Source organism: Schistocerca gregaria, chromosome 2 (assembly GCF_023897955.1).
Source record: "Schistocerca gregaria isolate iqSchGreg1 chromosome 2, iqSchGreg1.2, whole genome shotgun sequence".
Taxonomy (NCBI): Eukaryota; Metazoa; Arthropoda; class Insecta; order Orthoptera; family Acrididae; genus Schistocerca; species Schistocerca gregaria.
In genome coordinates, this window is record NC_064921.1 from 373931755 (window position 1) to 373946145 (window position 14391).

Sequence of the window (14391 nt, forward strand, 5' to 3'; positions counted from 1 at the left end):
TGTTCTTGTTTGTGTGTGTCCTCTTTTGCTGATGAATGCTTTGGTATAAAGCTTTATTTAAATGTCTTTTAATTGTGTCTGTCTGTGACTTAACATTTCTTTTTTATTGTAAGCAACAATCTATCTTTTCCAACATTGCTGATATTTGAACATGAAGTTACCATTGTTTAATAAGATTAAGAGTGAAATGCAAGGATATCAACTTACTCTCATATAACGTTAAATGAGAAAATGGGAACTCCTGCCAGTCAAATATAAGTTAAAAGCACACCCCAATAGCCACTTTTTGTATAACATAGCTGAAAATGTCGATTTATGGATTGAAATGCACTGTTCAGCTACAAGCAAGTAGCAGTGTTCATTGTAAAGTCAAACAACTAGTTGTAATGAACTGCAAACAAGACTCAGTACTTTTAGCTGTAGATAAATGCCAATTTAATCAAGTAAATATTAGGGTACTGATATGAGATAAACAGCATCATTTTATTTATTATAATGGAGGAGGCAAGAGCTTATTCCAAAGTTGATGATTTCTGTGAATAGCATCAGGTAGTATACGGAGGATTTATTATTAAAAATATAATACAAATTAAGTTTATATGATTTGCTTCTCTTTTGTTAAAGTATGGCTTGATTTGTTCCACATCCCTGAAGGTTCTCCTTTTTGAAAGTATCTAAGGAACTCAATGAAGGCAAGTGACTTTAAAATAAGTTTTCTGTATCTTACCTTGCTACAATATTGTAAAGTGTGTATGAGACTTCCTTGTAACCTTCAAAATCATATGGAATAGTTTTTAAATTTGGACACACTTTAAGAGCACTCCCAAGGAACATTCCATTACATACACCTGCCTTTCGTGCTTCGTAATTGCATGAGGCTATTTCAGACATGGAGTCTCCGTCTCCGATATTATCATACCACATATTATCATCAGAATCAGCAGCATCAGTTTCTTTTTCTACAACTGGATTATTATTAACTTCATTACTATTTTTAGATAGTTTTAATTTCTGTTCCTTTCGTTCTTTATAATATGCAAATTCAACCTTTCTGCTAGAATTATTTTGTGGCCCATTTCTAGGATTTCCTTTAGCATGTGTTACAGCAACTGGGTGTGTCCTCAGCTCAGGTCTATTTCTGAGGCCAACAGAAACAAAAAAACAGTCCATATCAATGTGCATAATAATTTTCTTGTATTTCATATTTTCATCTGCCAAGGAACCTTCGTCAGCTAACAGTTCATCATCATTCATGTTGTCAAATAATGTTTCATTTACAGGTGAACTACACTCGGCTGGAAGTTTTGATCCATTCTTTTTTAAATTCTTCAGTTTCATTCTTCCAGGATATGATTTGTTTGACTCTTCCCGCAATTTACAAATATACTGTTTAAATAGTGCACCCATTGTAGAGATATGGTGTAAGCGAGAATTATTATAAAACTCTGATAAGAACTCCGAGTCCACTGCTGTACGGGTTATTCTTCTATTATCTGGTAAACTCAATTCTCCTTTCTCTTTTGTTTCCAGGCACATGTCCTTTCCTCTTGCTGGTATTGGATTATTAAGTACAGGTAAGTCATTTCTAGTCGCATAATGAACAGAAGTGGCTGACTCACCAGTTAATTCACTTTCATTACAGTTATTTCCATTAGTGTGTGTTTCAGTCAGAAAATTGCTCCTATTTGGGTTTAAGTCATCTTTATTTATTTTATTATTTTCGTAATCACCTCCAGTGGTATCATCTGCCAAATTTTCATCCACAGAATTCTTACACAGAGAATTACTTTCACTTGAATGTTGCTTAGGCAGGAAATTCAGTGCAGGCTGTGTCTTTGATTGTTTAGAGTAGAGTAAGTACATCCGATAATCAAGTAGTTTTTTAGCTTTTATGCTGTCCGTTATCCACTCTGGTTTGACAACATTCAAAACCTTCAGTTTTTTTATCTTACAATCAGGTAGATTTGAGGCAATTATGTGTGTTGTTCGATGGGATTCATACTGGTGATACTCTCCTCCATATATGGCCATGATTCTCTTCAGTTCATCAGCTGATGGTTCTGAAATTGAAATATTACGTACTTCACAACATATAAAAGATTAAATGACAAGTACATAACAAACAAGGGGAATAAATACATAGTGGCAAGTAAGTGACGAGTAATTTTAAAAATGGCACAGTAATTCTCTCACAAACAACTATTTTCAATTTCTAATTTGAAGACTACATCTTGTAAACACGTATATGGTAGATCACCCTCCATCAAATAAAAGAGGTGCTACACAACAGACATGTATGAAGCAAAGGGCGATATTTATTGCCTTACTTGTGTGACTCGTGGCCACATGCTTATGATGAAGATGAGAGAAAAGAGAGGACTGCCAAACCTATGTTCCCATCAAATGGATGAATCACAATCAAAAATAGTGTCATACAATTTTACTTCACGAGAGAGTACAGAAGTGTGTAATTTAACCAAGGGCATTGGCATCAAGTCTGGTGAACTAGAATTTTATGACACCACCCTTCATCCTATTGCTAGCCAAATCTGGTAAATAATTTTCCATCAGGATTACAAAATGGGCTATATTATGAGTGCAGTTCCACCAAACAACCATACATTAGTGATCTCAGTTATGGAGGTGGAGAGATAACTGTTCTTCATGACAAAATCTTTCTAAAAGTGCCCCCCCCCCCCAGCCCCCCTCACTCTCTCTCTCTCTCTCTCTCTAACACACACACACACACACACACACACACACACACACACACACTCTCTCTCTCTCTCTCTCTCTCTCTCTCTCTCTCTCTCTCTCTCTCTTACAGTTTGGGATGGGTGAAGAGAGAGGTGTTGGGGGATGAGAGAGAGAGATGGGTGGAATGGAGGTAGATTGCTTGGTTTGTGGGATTAAAGGGACCAGACTACTATGGTCATCGGTCCCTTGTTCCATAAAAACTAAAACCACCCAAAGAGAATAAAAAACTAACAACAGGAAAGACAGCAGACGGAACAGGACATGAAATATTCTGACAGAGACCAGACAAAACCAATTAAAACACACTGTGTGATGGTGGTTGGCCGACCATAGAGAAAAAGAGGAAAAGCCCACCACCAAGAACACTTTAAAAACTCAGTTTAAAATCAGAGGCTAAAAGCCAGAATCAACACTATAAAACAAACACTCAGATTAAAGGATAAAAACCCCCTGCCCGAATAAAACACAAAACCAAGTCCACCATGGCAGAGTCATCTGATAAAAGAGCAGAGAGCGTGTCAGGCATTGCAAAAGTCTGCCTGAGCACGGTTAAAATGGCGCACTCCGACAGAATATGGACCACCGTCAAGGACGCCCCACAACGACAATTAGGTGGATCCTCACGACACAGTAAATAACTGTGCGTCAGTCGGGTGTGGCCAATGCGGAGCCGACAAAGGACGACTGAGTCCCTGCGGTTGGCTCGCATGGATGACCGCCACATAGTCGTCGTGTCCTTGACGGCACGGAGTTTGTTATGGGTGATCAGACCGCGCCATTCAGCATCCCAAAACGAGAGAACTTTGCGGCGTAAGGCTGCCCGCAAATCAGTCACTGGGAGGCCAATCTCCAGAGATGGCGCACTGGTGGCCTCTTTCACCAGGCGGTCAACAGTTTCATTGCCGGGTATACCAACATGGCCTGGGGTCCAAACAAAGACCACAGACCTGCCGCTATGGGCGAGAGTATGCAGGGACTCCTGGATAGCCATCACCAGACGAGAATGAGGGAAACACTGGTCGAGAGCTCATAAACCGCTCAGGGAATCGCCACAGATAATGAAGGACTCACCTGAGCAGGAGCGGATATACTCTAGGTCGCGAAAGATGGCGACCAGCTCAGCAGTGTAAACACTGCAGCCAGCCAGCAACGAACATTGTTAAGAATGGTCCCCTAGAGTTAGTGCATAACCGACATGACCTGCAACCATCAAACCATCGGTGTAGACAACACCAGAGCCCTGATACGTGGCCAGGATGGAATAAAAGGGGTGTCGGAAGGCCTCTGGAGGGACTGAGTCCTTCGGGCCCTGTGCCAAGTCGAGCCGAAGGCAACGGCGAGGCACACACCATGCGGGTGTACGCAGAGGTGCCCGGAAAGGAGGTGGTACAGGGAAACACCCAAGCCCGGAAAGATCCTGTTTGACATGTACGGCGATCGGACAACCCGACCGGAGCCGACGTTCTGGCAGATGGACGACTGACTGCGGGAACAGGACACGATAATTTGGATGCCCGGGAAAACTAAAAACATGGGCAGCATAAGCCGCCAATAATTGTTGGCGCCGTAACCACAGTGGAGGGACACCAGCCTCCACAAGTATGCTGTCCACAGGGCTGGCCCGGAAGGCACCAGTGGCAAGGTGTATCACACTGTGGAGGATTGGATCCAGCAGCCGTAACGCAGATGGGGATGCTGAGCCATAAGCCAGACTCCCGTAGTCCAGACGGGACTGGACTAACGCATGGTAAAGCCATAGGAGAGTAGATCAGTCGGCGCCCCAGCTGTTGTGGCTCAGACATCGAACAGCATTTAGATGCCGCCAACACGCCTGTTTAAGCTGCCGAATATGAGGCAGCCAAGTCAACCGGGCATCAAAAACCACCCCGAAAAACCTATGTGACTCTACCACTGGAAGAAGCTTGCCGTCAAGATAAAGTCGTGGCTCCGGATGAACATTGCGACGCCGGCAGAAATGCACAACGCAGGTCTTGGCTGCCGAAAACTGAAAACCAAGCGCTACAGCCCAAGACTGCGCCTTGCGGATTGCACCCTGTAGCTGACGTTCAGGAGCTGCAATGCCAATACAGCTGTAGTAAAGGCAGAAGTCGTCAGCATACAGGGAAGTGGAGACAGAATTTCCCACGGCCGCAGCGAGCCCGTTAATGGCTATTGAAAACAGACACACACTTAGAACAGAACCCTGTGGCACACCGTTCTCCTGGACTTGGGAGGAACTATATGACGCCGCGACCTGCGTGCGGAAGGTACAATACGACAGAAAATTGCGGATATAGATTGGCAGAGGGCCCCGAAGACCCCATCCATGAAGTGTAGAAAGGATGTGATGACGCCATGTCGTATCATACGTCTTCCGCATGTTGAAAAAGACAGCGACCAGATGCTGATGGCAAGCAAAGGCAGTACGGATGGCCGACTCCAGGCTCACCAGACTGTCGGCGGCAGAGCGGCCTTTACGGAACCCACCCTGAGACGGAGCCAGAAGGCCCCGAGACTCCAATACCCAATTCAAGCGCCGGCTCACCATCCGTTCAAGCAACTTGGAAAGAACGTTGGTGAGGCAAATGGGACGGTAGCTGTCCACCTCTGAAGGGTTCTTCCCCGGTTTCAGAATAGGGACAACAAGACTTTCCCGCCTATGTGACAGAAACTCAGCCTCAACCCAAATGCAGTTGTAAAGATCGAGGAGGCATCACTGGCAGTCCACTGAAAGGTGTTTCAGCATCTGAGAGTGTATGCTATCTGGCCCAGGAGCGGTATCAGGACAAGCGGCGAGGGCACTGCGAAATTCCCACTCACTGAATGGAACATTGTACAATTCAGGATGGTGAGTGCAAAAAGAAAGACTCCGACGTTCTATCCGCTTAATGGAGCGGAAGCTCAAAGGGAGGTTGGCAGAAGCGGAATTCAGAGCAAAGTGCTCTGCCAAGCGGTTTGCAATGACATCGGAGTCAGTACAAACTGCTCCATTCAGTGAGAGCGCAGGGACACTGACAGGGGTCTGATAGCCATAGAGGCGGCGAATCTTGGCCCAGACCTGCGATGGAGTGACATGGAGGCCAATGGTGGACACATACCGCTCCCAGCACTCCTGCTTGCGTTGGCAGATAATGCGGCGGGCTCGTGCACACAGCCGTTTGAAGGCGATAAGGTGTTCAATTGACGGATGTCGCTTGTGACGCTGGAGCGCCCGCCGGCGAGCTTTAATCGCTTCAGCGATCTCAGGCGACCAATAAGGCACAGTCTGCCGCCGAGGGGACCCAGAAGAACGGGGAATGGCAGATTCGGTGGCAGTAACGATGCCGGTGGTGACCGATTGAACCACTGCATCAATGGCATTGTTAGAGAGTGGCTCAGTAGCGTCAGTGGAGGAGAACAAGTCCCAGTCAGCCTGATTCATAGCCCATCTGCTAGGGCGCCCAGAAGACTGACACTGTGACAGTGACAGAAAGATCAGAAAGTGGTCACTACCACACAGGTCGTCATGCGCTCTCCATTGGACAGACGGTAAGAGGCTAGGGCTACAGATGGTCAATGGCGGAGTATGTGCCATGCGCCACACTGAAGTGTGTGAAGGCACCATCATTAAGGATCGAGAGATCAAGCTGCACCAATAAATGCTCAACGATGGCGCCTCAACCTGTTGCCACTGACCCACCCCACAGATGGTTATGAGCGTTAAAGTCGCCCAGTAACAGGAAAGGTGGCGGCAATTGAGCTATCAGAGCAGCCAGGACATGCTGCGCGACATCACCATTCGGTGGAAGGTAAAGACTGCAGACAGTAACAGCCACAGCCTCTAAAGGTGTGTGGAGAGGGACAGACTCGCTGTGAAGAGAGTTCAGGACATAGCTGCAGATGCCAACAGACACCCTTTCATAAGCTGCCCGGTTCTTATAATAACCCCTATAGCCACGGAGGGCGGGGGTTCGCATTGTCGGAAACCAAGTTTCCTGCAGAGCAATGCAGAGGAAAGGGTGAAGGCTGGTAAGTTGGCGCAGCTCAGCTAGATGGTGGAAGAAACCGCTGCAGTTCCACTGGAGGATGGTGTTGTCCATGGCTGAGAAAGGCGTGACGGTACTGGGAAGGCAGATTACGCCGTTGGGTCACATGCTGCCTCTGATTGAGCACCTGTGACAGTGCTTTCCATGGCGTCTGAGGGACCGGCGAGATCGAGGTCCTCAGCGGATGCCATAATCTCCACCTTGTCCTCAGACGCAGAGCTTGTAGGAAGCGGTGGGTCGGGTGCCACCGCAATGTCGTTAGCCTTGGGGACGTTCCTCTTCTTCTGTTTCTCTCGCTGTGCCTTCGGTGGTTCAGGCTTCACGGGCTTCACTGGGTCAGCCTCAGGGACGGACAACGACCGTGAGGCCCGACGACCAGGGACTGGTGGTTGTTTTAGCCACTTGCGGGTGTCCACTTTTCCACTGGTAGGAACTTGCGAAGGGAGGTCCCCAAGGGACCCCTTCCTGGCGAGGAATGGGGAGCTGATGTCCCCGATGGTTGGGAGGGTGTTGCTCCTGAAGAGGATGGAGCAGGAGCAACAGGGTGTGAAGTGCCCCCTACAACCAAGGGGGCTGTTGGATTCTGACCAATCAGAGAACCAACCGTACGGGACGAAACAGAAGATGGAAGAACCGTCGTTGCAGCAGCGGCGTACGTTGACGTCATTGGCACAGGATGGAGCCTCTCATATTTCCGCCTAGCCTCTGAGTAGGTCAGGTGGTCCAGGGTTTTATATTCCATTATCTTCCGTTCTTTCTGGAAGATCCTACTGTCCGGTGAGCAGGGGGAATGGTGTTCTCCACAGTTAACACAGATGGGAGGCAGAACACATGGAGTATTGGGATGCGAAGGACGTCCACAATCTCGACATGTGATGCCGGAAGTACAGCGGGATGACATGTGCCCAAACTTCCAGCATTTAAAACACCGCATCGTTGGACTGGAATAGAAGATCCCTGTGGAATATAATACCCTGGACCATGTTTAGACTTTTATGGGGAGTGATGGTGACAGAAACATCCCCCAGTTTGTCACAAGTGAGCAACTTCCGTGACTGGGCAGAGGATGCTGTTTTGATGAGAACCGACCCAGAGCGCATTTTGGACAAGCCCTCCACCTCCCCGAACTTGTCCTCTAAATGCTCCACAAAAAACTGGGGCTTGGTCGACATAAATGATTCCCCTTCAACTCGCGCACACACGAGGTACCAGGGTGAACAATCTCCACTGCCTTCTTTAGCCATATGTTCCTCCCATGGAGTGGCCAGGGAGGGAAACGATCTCTGATCAAATTTCTTCCCATTGAGGTTAGACCTAAAGCGCTTAGAGACTGCTGGTGGAGGGTGGTGGGGGAGAGGGAGAGGGGGAGATAGGGGAGGGTGGTGGGGGAGAGAAAGGGGGAGGCTGCGGGGAGAGAGGGGGAGGCTGGGGGGAGAGAGAGGGGGAGGCTGGGGGGAGAGCGGGGGGGGGAGAGCGGGGGGGGGAGAGCGGGGGGAGAGCGTGGGGGGAGAGACAGGGGTGGGGGAGCGAGAGAGAGAAAGACAGGGGGGAGAGGGAGAGGGAGAGGGGGAGGGGGAGGGGGAGGGAGGGAGGGAGGGAGGGAGGGAGGGAGGGAGGGAGGGAGGGAGGGAGGGAGGGAGGGAGGGAGGGAGGGAGGGAGGGAGGGAGGGAGGGAGGGAGGGAGGGAGGGAGGGAGGGAGGGAGGGAGGGAGGGAGGGAGGGAGGGAGGGAGGGAGGGAGGGAGGGAGGGAGGGAGGGAGGGAGGGAGGGAGGGAGGGAGGGAGGGAGGGAGGGAGGGAGGGAGGGAGGGAGGGAGGGAGGGAGGGAGGGAGGGAGGGAGGGAGGGAGGGAGGGAGGGAGGGAGGGAGGGAGGGAGGGAGGGAGGGAGGGAGGGAGGGAGGGAGGGAGGGAGGGAGGGAGGGAGGGAGGGAGGGAGGGAGGGAGGGAGGGAGGGAGGGAGGGAGGGAGGGAGGGAGGGAGGGAGGGAGGGAGGGAGGGAGGGAGGGAGGGAGGGAGGGAGGGAGGGAGGGAGGGAGGGAGGGAGGGAGGGAGGGAGGGAGGGAGGGAGGGAGGGAGGGAGGGAGGGAGGGAGGGAGGGAGGGAGGGAGGGAGGGAGGGAGGGAGGGAGGGAGGGAGGGAGGGAGGGAGGGAGGGAGGGAGGGAGGGAGGGAGGGAGGGAGGGAGGGAGGGAGGGAGGGAGGGAGGGAGGGAGGGAGGGAGGGAGGGAGGGAGGGAGGGAGGAGGGAGGGAGGGAGGGAGGGAGGGAGGGAGGGAGGGAGGGAGGGAGGGAGGGAGGGAGGGAGGGAGGGAGGGAGGGAGGGAGGGAGGGAGGGAGGGAGGGAGGGAGGGAGGGAGGGAGGGAGGGAGGGAGGGAGGGAGGGAGGGAGGGAGGGAGGGAGGGAGGGAGGGAGGGAGGGAGGGAGGGAGGGAGGGAGGGAGGGAGGGAGGGAGGGAGGGAGGGAGGGAGGGAGGGAGGGAGGGAGGGAGGGAGGGAGGGAGGGAGGGAGGGAGGGAGGGAGGGAGGGAGGGAGGGAGGGAGGGAGGGAGGGAGGGAGGGAGGGAGGGAGGGAGGGAGGGAGGGAGGGAGGGGGAGGGAGAGACTGGGGCGAGACAGGGGGGAGACAGGGCCGGGGAGGGGGAGACAGGGCCGGGGAGGGGGAGACAGGGCCGGGGAGGGGGAGACAGGGCCGGGGAGGGGGAGACAGGGCCGGGGAGGGGGAGACAGGGTCGGGGGGGGAGAGGGTCGGGGGGGAGACAGGGTCGGGGGGGAGACAGGGTCGGGGGGGGGAGACAGGGTCGGGGGGGGAGACAGGGTCGGGGGGGGAGACAGGGTCGGGGGGGAGACAGGGTCGGGGGGGAGACAGGGTCGGGGGGGAGACAGGGTCGGGGGGGAGACAGGGTCGGGGGGGAGACAGGGTCGGGGGGGAGACAGGGTCGGGGGAGACAGGGGGGAGACTGGGGTGGGGGGGAGACAGGGTCGGGGGGGAGACAGGGTCGGGGGGGAGACAGGGTCGGGGGGGAGACAGGGTCGGGGGGGAGACAGGGTCGGGGGGGGAGACAGGGTCGGGGGGGGAGACAGGGTCGGGGGGAGAGACAGGGTCGGGGGGAGAGACAGGGTCGGGGGGGGAGAGACAGGGTCGGGGGGGGAGACAGGGTCGGGGGGGAGACAGGGTCGGGGGGGAGACAGGGTCGGGGGGGAGACAGGGTCGGGGGGGAGACAGGGTCGGGGGGGAGACAGGGTCGGGGGGGAGACAGGGTCGGGGGGGAGACAGGGTCGGGGGGGAGACAGGGTCGGGGGGGAGACAGGGTCGGGGGGGAGACAGGGTCGGGGGGGAGACAGGGTCGGGGGGGAGACAGGGTCGGGGGGGAGACAGGGTCGGGGGGGAGACAGGGTCGGGGGGGAGACAGGGTCGGGGGGGAGACAGGGTCGGGGGGGAGACAGGGTCGGGGGGGAGACAGGGTCGGGGGGGAGACAGGGTCGGGGGGGAGACAGGGTCGGGGGGAGACAGGGTCGGGGGGAGACAGGGTCGGGGGGAGACAGGGTCGGGGGGAGACAGGGTCGGGGGGGAGACAGGGTCGGGGGGGAGACAGGGTCGGGGGGGAGACAGGGTCGGGGGGGAGACAGGGTCGGGGGGGAGACAGGGTCGGGGGGGAGACAGGGTCGCGGGGGAGACAGGGTCGGGGGGGAGACAGGGTCGGGGGGAGACAGGGTCGGGGGGGAGACAGGGTCGGGGGGGAGACAGGGTCGGGGGGGAGACAGGGTCGGGGGGAGACAGGGTCGGGGGGAGACAGGGGCGGGGGAGACAGGGGGGAGACTGGGGTGGGGGGAGACAGGGGTGTGGGGAGACAGGGGCGGGGGGAGACAGGGGCGGGGGGAGACAGGTGTGGTGGAGATAGGGGTGGGGGAGATAGGGGTGGGGGAGATAGGGGTGTGGAGGGGTTTGGGGCAGAGAGATAGGGGTGGGGAGGGGGGTGGGGCAGAGAGATAGGGGTGGGGAGGGGGTGGGGCAGAGAGATAGGGGTGGGGAGGGGGTGGGGCAGAGAGAGAGGGGTAGGGGAGAGAGGGGTGGGGAGAGAGAAGGATGTAGCCAGGGTTTTGTGAAAGAAAGGCCTCATTTGTTAAAGATGACCTTAAAAGGACTCATGTTTTTCATTTCTTCTGAAAACACGTTTATTTTTTTATTCATTTTACGCACCTAATTTGCCTTCGGTGGGTTTTTATGCAAATAATGTTTAGTCCATAAAACAAAGCAAGAAAAACTCATCGAGTAGTAAAACATTACTCGCAGTAGTATGTAAGAAATACAGAAATGGACAATTAAATATTTCTTTATTTTACAATTTGATAGTTTCACTAGATTGCCAAATGAATTATAATTCTAATATAATGTACTGGCTCTTTGCTCTCAAAACACAGTTCAGTGTTCTATAATAAGGTTCACCAACAATTCCCCAAACCCTGGAAGCAGCACGCTAATGGGTGTGGCTATCCTTGTGGGCTGGATAAAATTTCAGTCATATTAAACAAATTGATACCATTTGTGACATGTCACTACAACAGGCAGCCTCAGGGTTTTCTCATGCATGGTTGCATATTTTAATCCTTCAAATTAATTGATCTTTCCTACTTGTAGTACACAATATTACGTTGTTGTGCATAATAGTGCATTTTCCCAATTTTGCTCCAGAAAATATGGAATTTCCATAAACAACTACAAACTATTTCATTTGACAATGATCCTGGAGTTTTCACCAAGCTGAGACATAATCTTGTTACTTATGACCGTTGTATTTTGTCAAACAACTACGAAAAAAAACATACTTTAATCTCCCTTCTTCCAACGTCTTTTGCATTCTACTTCTTTCAATATGGATTTGAGCTGACGAAGTGATCAGAAAGGGGTGAGTGTGAATTTTTTGGGATTCCATAATTATTTCTGACAGGTTTGTTGGAATAAACAGCCTTACACTTTCCAAAATTTCCTAATTTAACTATTCGCCTGTCACTTCTTGCATTTCAGAAAGATCATTTTCTGCATTAAAGAATAACCTAGCAGATAAACACATCATTGCAAATGAGTAGAATGTGGATTATTATTTATTTATTTTGTGACTTTTAGTGCTGGGAGCCACCGAACAGAGATTCTCCTTGCCTTTGCTGCAGATCTTTCATTTTGACAGAGAGGCTCATCTTTAAGACAGCTAGAATCTGTCAGGGAAAAAAGCAATTCCAAGGAATAGGCTGTGCATTATACCTAGGGAACAACACTGGCCTTTTGCCTAAACTGAAAATGGGGAACCACAGAAACCCATTTTTAAGTTTGCCAGTGGATGGATCAGAACCACTTCTCCTTTTGAATTCAGGTATTGTTAGCTCAGTGCCTCAACACACAGGGCTACCCCTGCCACTGGAGAATTTGGAAAAACTAGTGTTGCACATTGTTATAAAGTAAAATGCATCACTACAGAAGATGGAACTCTAATATTGCAAGTTTTTTTCTTTAAGTCTGTGTCTGGTAATTTGATAGTGTAAGAAAGGATGCAAATTTTAAGATTTACTTGTGCATAGAATTCCTGGCTTCAGTTATTATAGCATCACAAGATAGTAACTAGATTTTGGATGAAAAGAGGATTTGGGGGGAGGGGGTGGAGGAGGGGGAGGGGAGGGGGAGGATGGGGGGAGGAGTAGGAGGGGGAGGAGGAGGGGGTTTCCAGGGTGCAGTCGGCTCTCACAAATTCATGCAGCCCTCTGAAAAAATGTTTCAGTAATGAATGAACTATACAATGTGCTGTCACCACATACTCCTTCCACTCTTCACAAACCCCTCCCCATTGTTCCATATTGGAATGCTATTGACATATCAGCAGCTTAAATCTAAAATATCTATCAATTACACTAGATGTCAACTAGGTTGCATGTAATTTGATATAGATGATTGGGGGGGTTGGGTACCCCCCCCCCCCCCCATGTCCTTGGGAGAGATGGGTCACTGGGGAGAGAGGGGTCGGTAGGCACCTCATTCATGCAGCCATGCTGACTGATGTTCACAAGGGGCAAAGACTGAAATTTACATGCTAATACTGCTATTGGATATCTGCTGAGTGGCAACAAGTGGCCTTTCTGATTAGTCATGTTTTATGCCCCATTGAACAGATGGCTGTTCATGTGTACAGCATGAAATGTCTGAAAGCAAACACCCTGCAACAGCAGTTAGAAGATTCAGGCCAGAGAAGGGAACATTATGGTCTGGGGAGTGTTTTCACCATTCTGGAAGGTACAATGGATCAACAAAAGTATGCATTTACCCTTGGGGACCATGTCCATCCTAGATGCAATTTGTTTTTTCTCAGCAAAATGGCACCTACCAAGAGGACAAGGCACCACATCACATGATCAAGGTGCACCAAGATGAGTTTACCACACTCCCCTGGCCACTAAACTCTCTGGATTTAAACCCAATTGAGACTCTGTGGGACCACCTTGCTCAGGCTGTTTGCGCCCCGAATAATCAACTGAGAAACTATTGCAGCTGGCTATGGCACTGGAGTCAGTGTGACTCCACATGCCTGTCGGTAACCTCACTGACACTCCTCCTGCATGTCTTGCAGTAGTCCACACGGCGAAAGATAGTTATTCAGGCTTTTGACAGGTGGTAATATCGATGTTACTGGACAATGTATGTCACAGATTTAGAGGCTGAATGTTACAGATGGTCAATCAGGAACCTGGTGAATGGCACTACTAGAATGAGATTTTCACACTGCAGCGAAGTGTGTGCTGATATGAAACTTCTTGGCAGATGAAAACTGTATGCTGGACTGAGACTCGAACTGGAAGGAAGTTTCAATGGCACTACTGTTTGTAATGAAGATTCTGCACATGTTTGTTGGCTTCATGCACTGGAACAGTGGGTTCACAAACCACACAATATTTAGAGTAGAGGTTTTATGCCTCTCTGTCTTCCATTGAATGCAACAATGGTTGGATACATGTTGTCTGTTATCTGATTTCTATATAAGGCATTCATTGCAGAAGGGAGGAATGGCCTTTTATACAAAATGTAATGTTTCTTTCAAGAGTGTTAACATAGCAATGAATGAACAAATCTACAAAAAATGGCATTGGTGTGGACACTAAGAAACAGCTCAAACATCATTATAAATACTAGTATCAAAAACTTCAATTGACCTACAAAGCTAGAACCAAGTCAACAATACCAAGAAACCAAAACTTTCTGCACAAACTGGTATCGAAGACTTTACTTAACCTATAAAACTAGAATAAAGAGTCCTTGATATCATAAACCACCAAAATAGCACTTGACTCATACAGATAGAAAAAAATTTACACTATCAAGAAGTCATAGCTTGCTGCAAAAACTGGTATCAAAAACATCATATGAATCTACGGCTAGAAAAAACTCAATGGTACTAATATTCAAACATAAACATTAGTAATATCAAAGCAAATAACTAATTCATAAGACGTTTCATTAACATTAATTTTTATATACAACTAAATCACATGCTGTTATGTCACACAAATACAAATGACACACTTCTTAACGGAAACAAGAAATAAGAAAATGTGCTTATCGGCCAAGAACCA

General features: G+C 50.4%; 1 protein-coding gene across 2 annotated transcripts in view; it reads right to left on the reverse strand.

The window, feature by feature from the left end:
- LOC126319999 (DNA repair protein REV1) overlaps positions 1-14391 on the reverse strand; it is a 146455-nt gene that overhangs the window by 108541 nt on the left and 23523 nt on the right. For both annotated transcript variants that reach the window (XM_049993745.1, XM_049993739.1), the window contains exon 3: positions 728-2060. In XM_049993745.1, the coding sequence (XP_049849702.1) occupies positions 728-2060 (1333 nt within the window). The remainder of the gene's footprint in view (positions 1-727; positions 2061-14391) is intronic.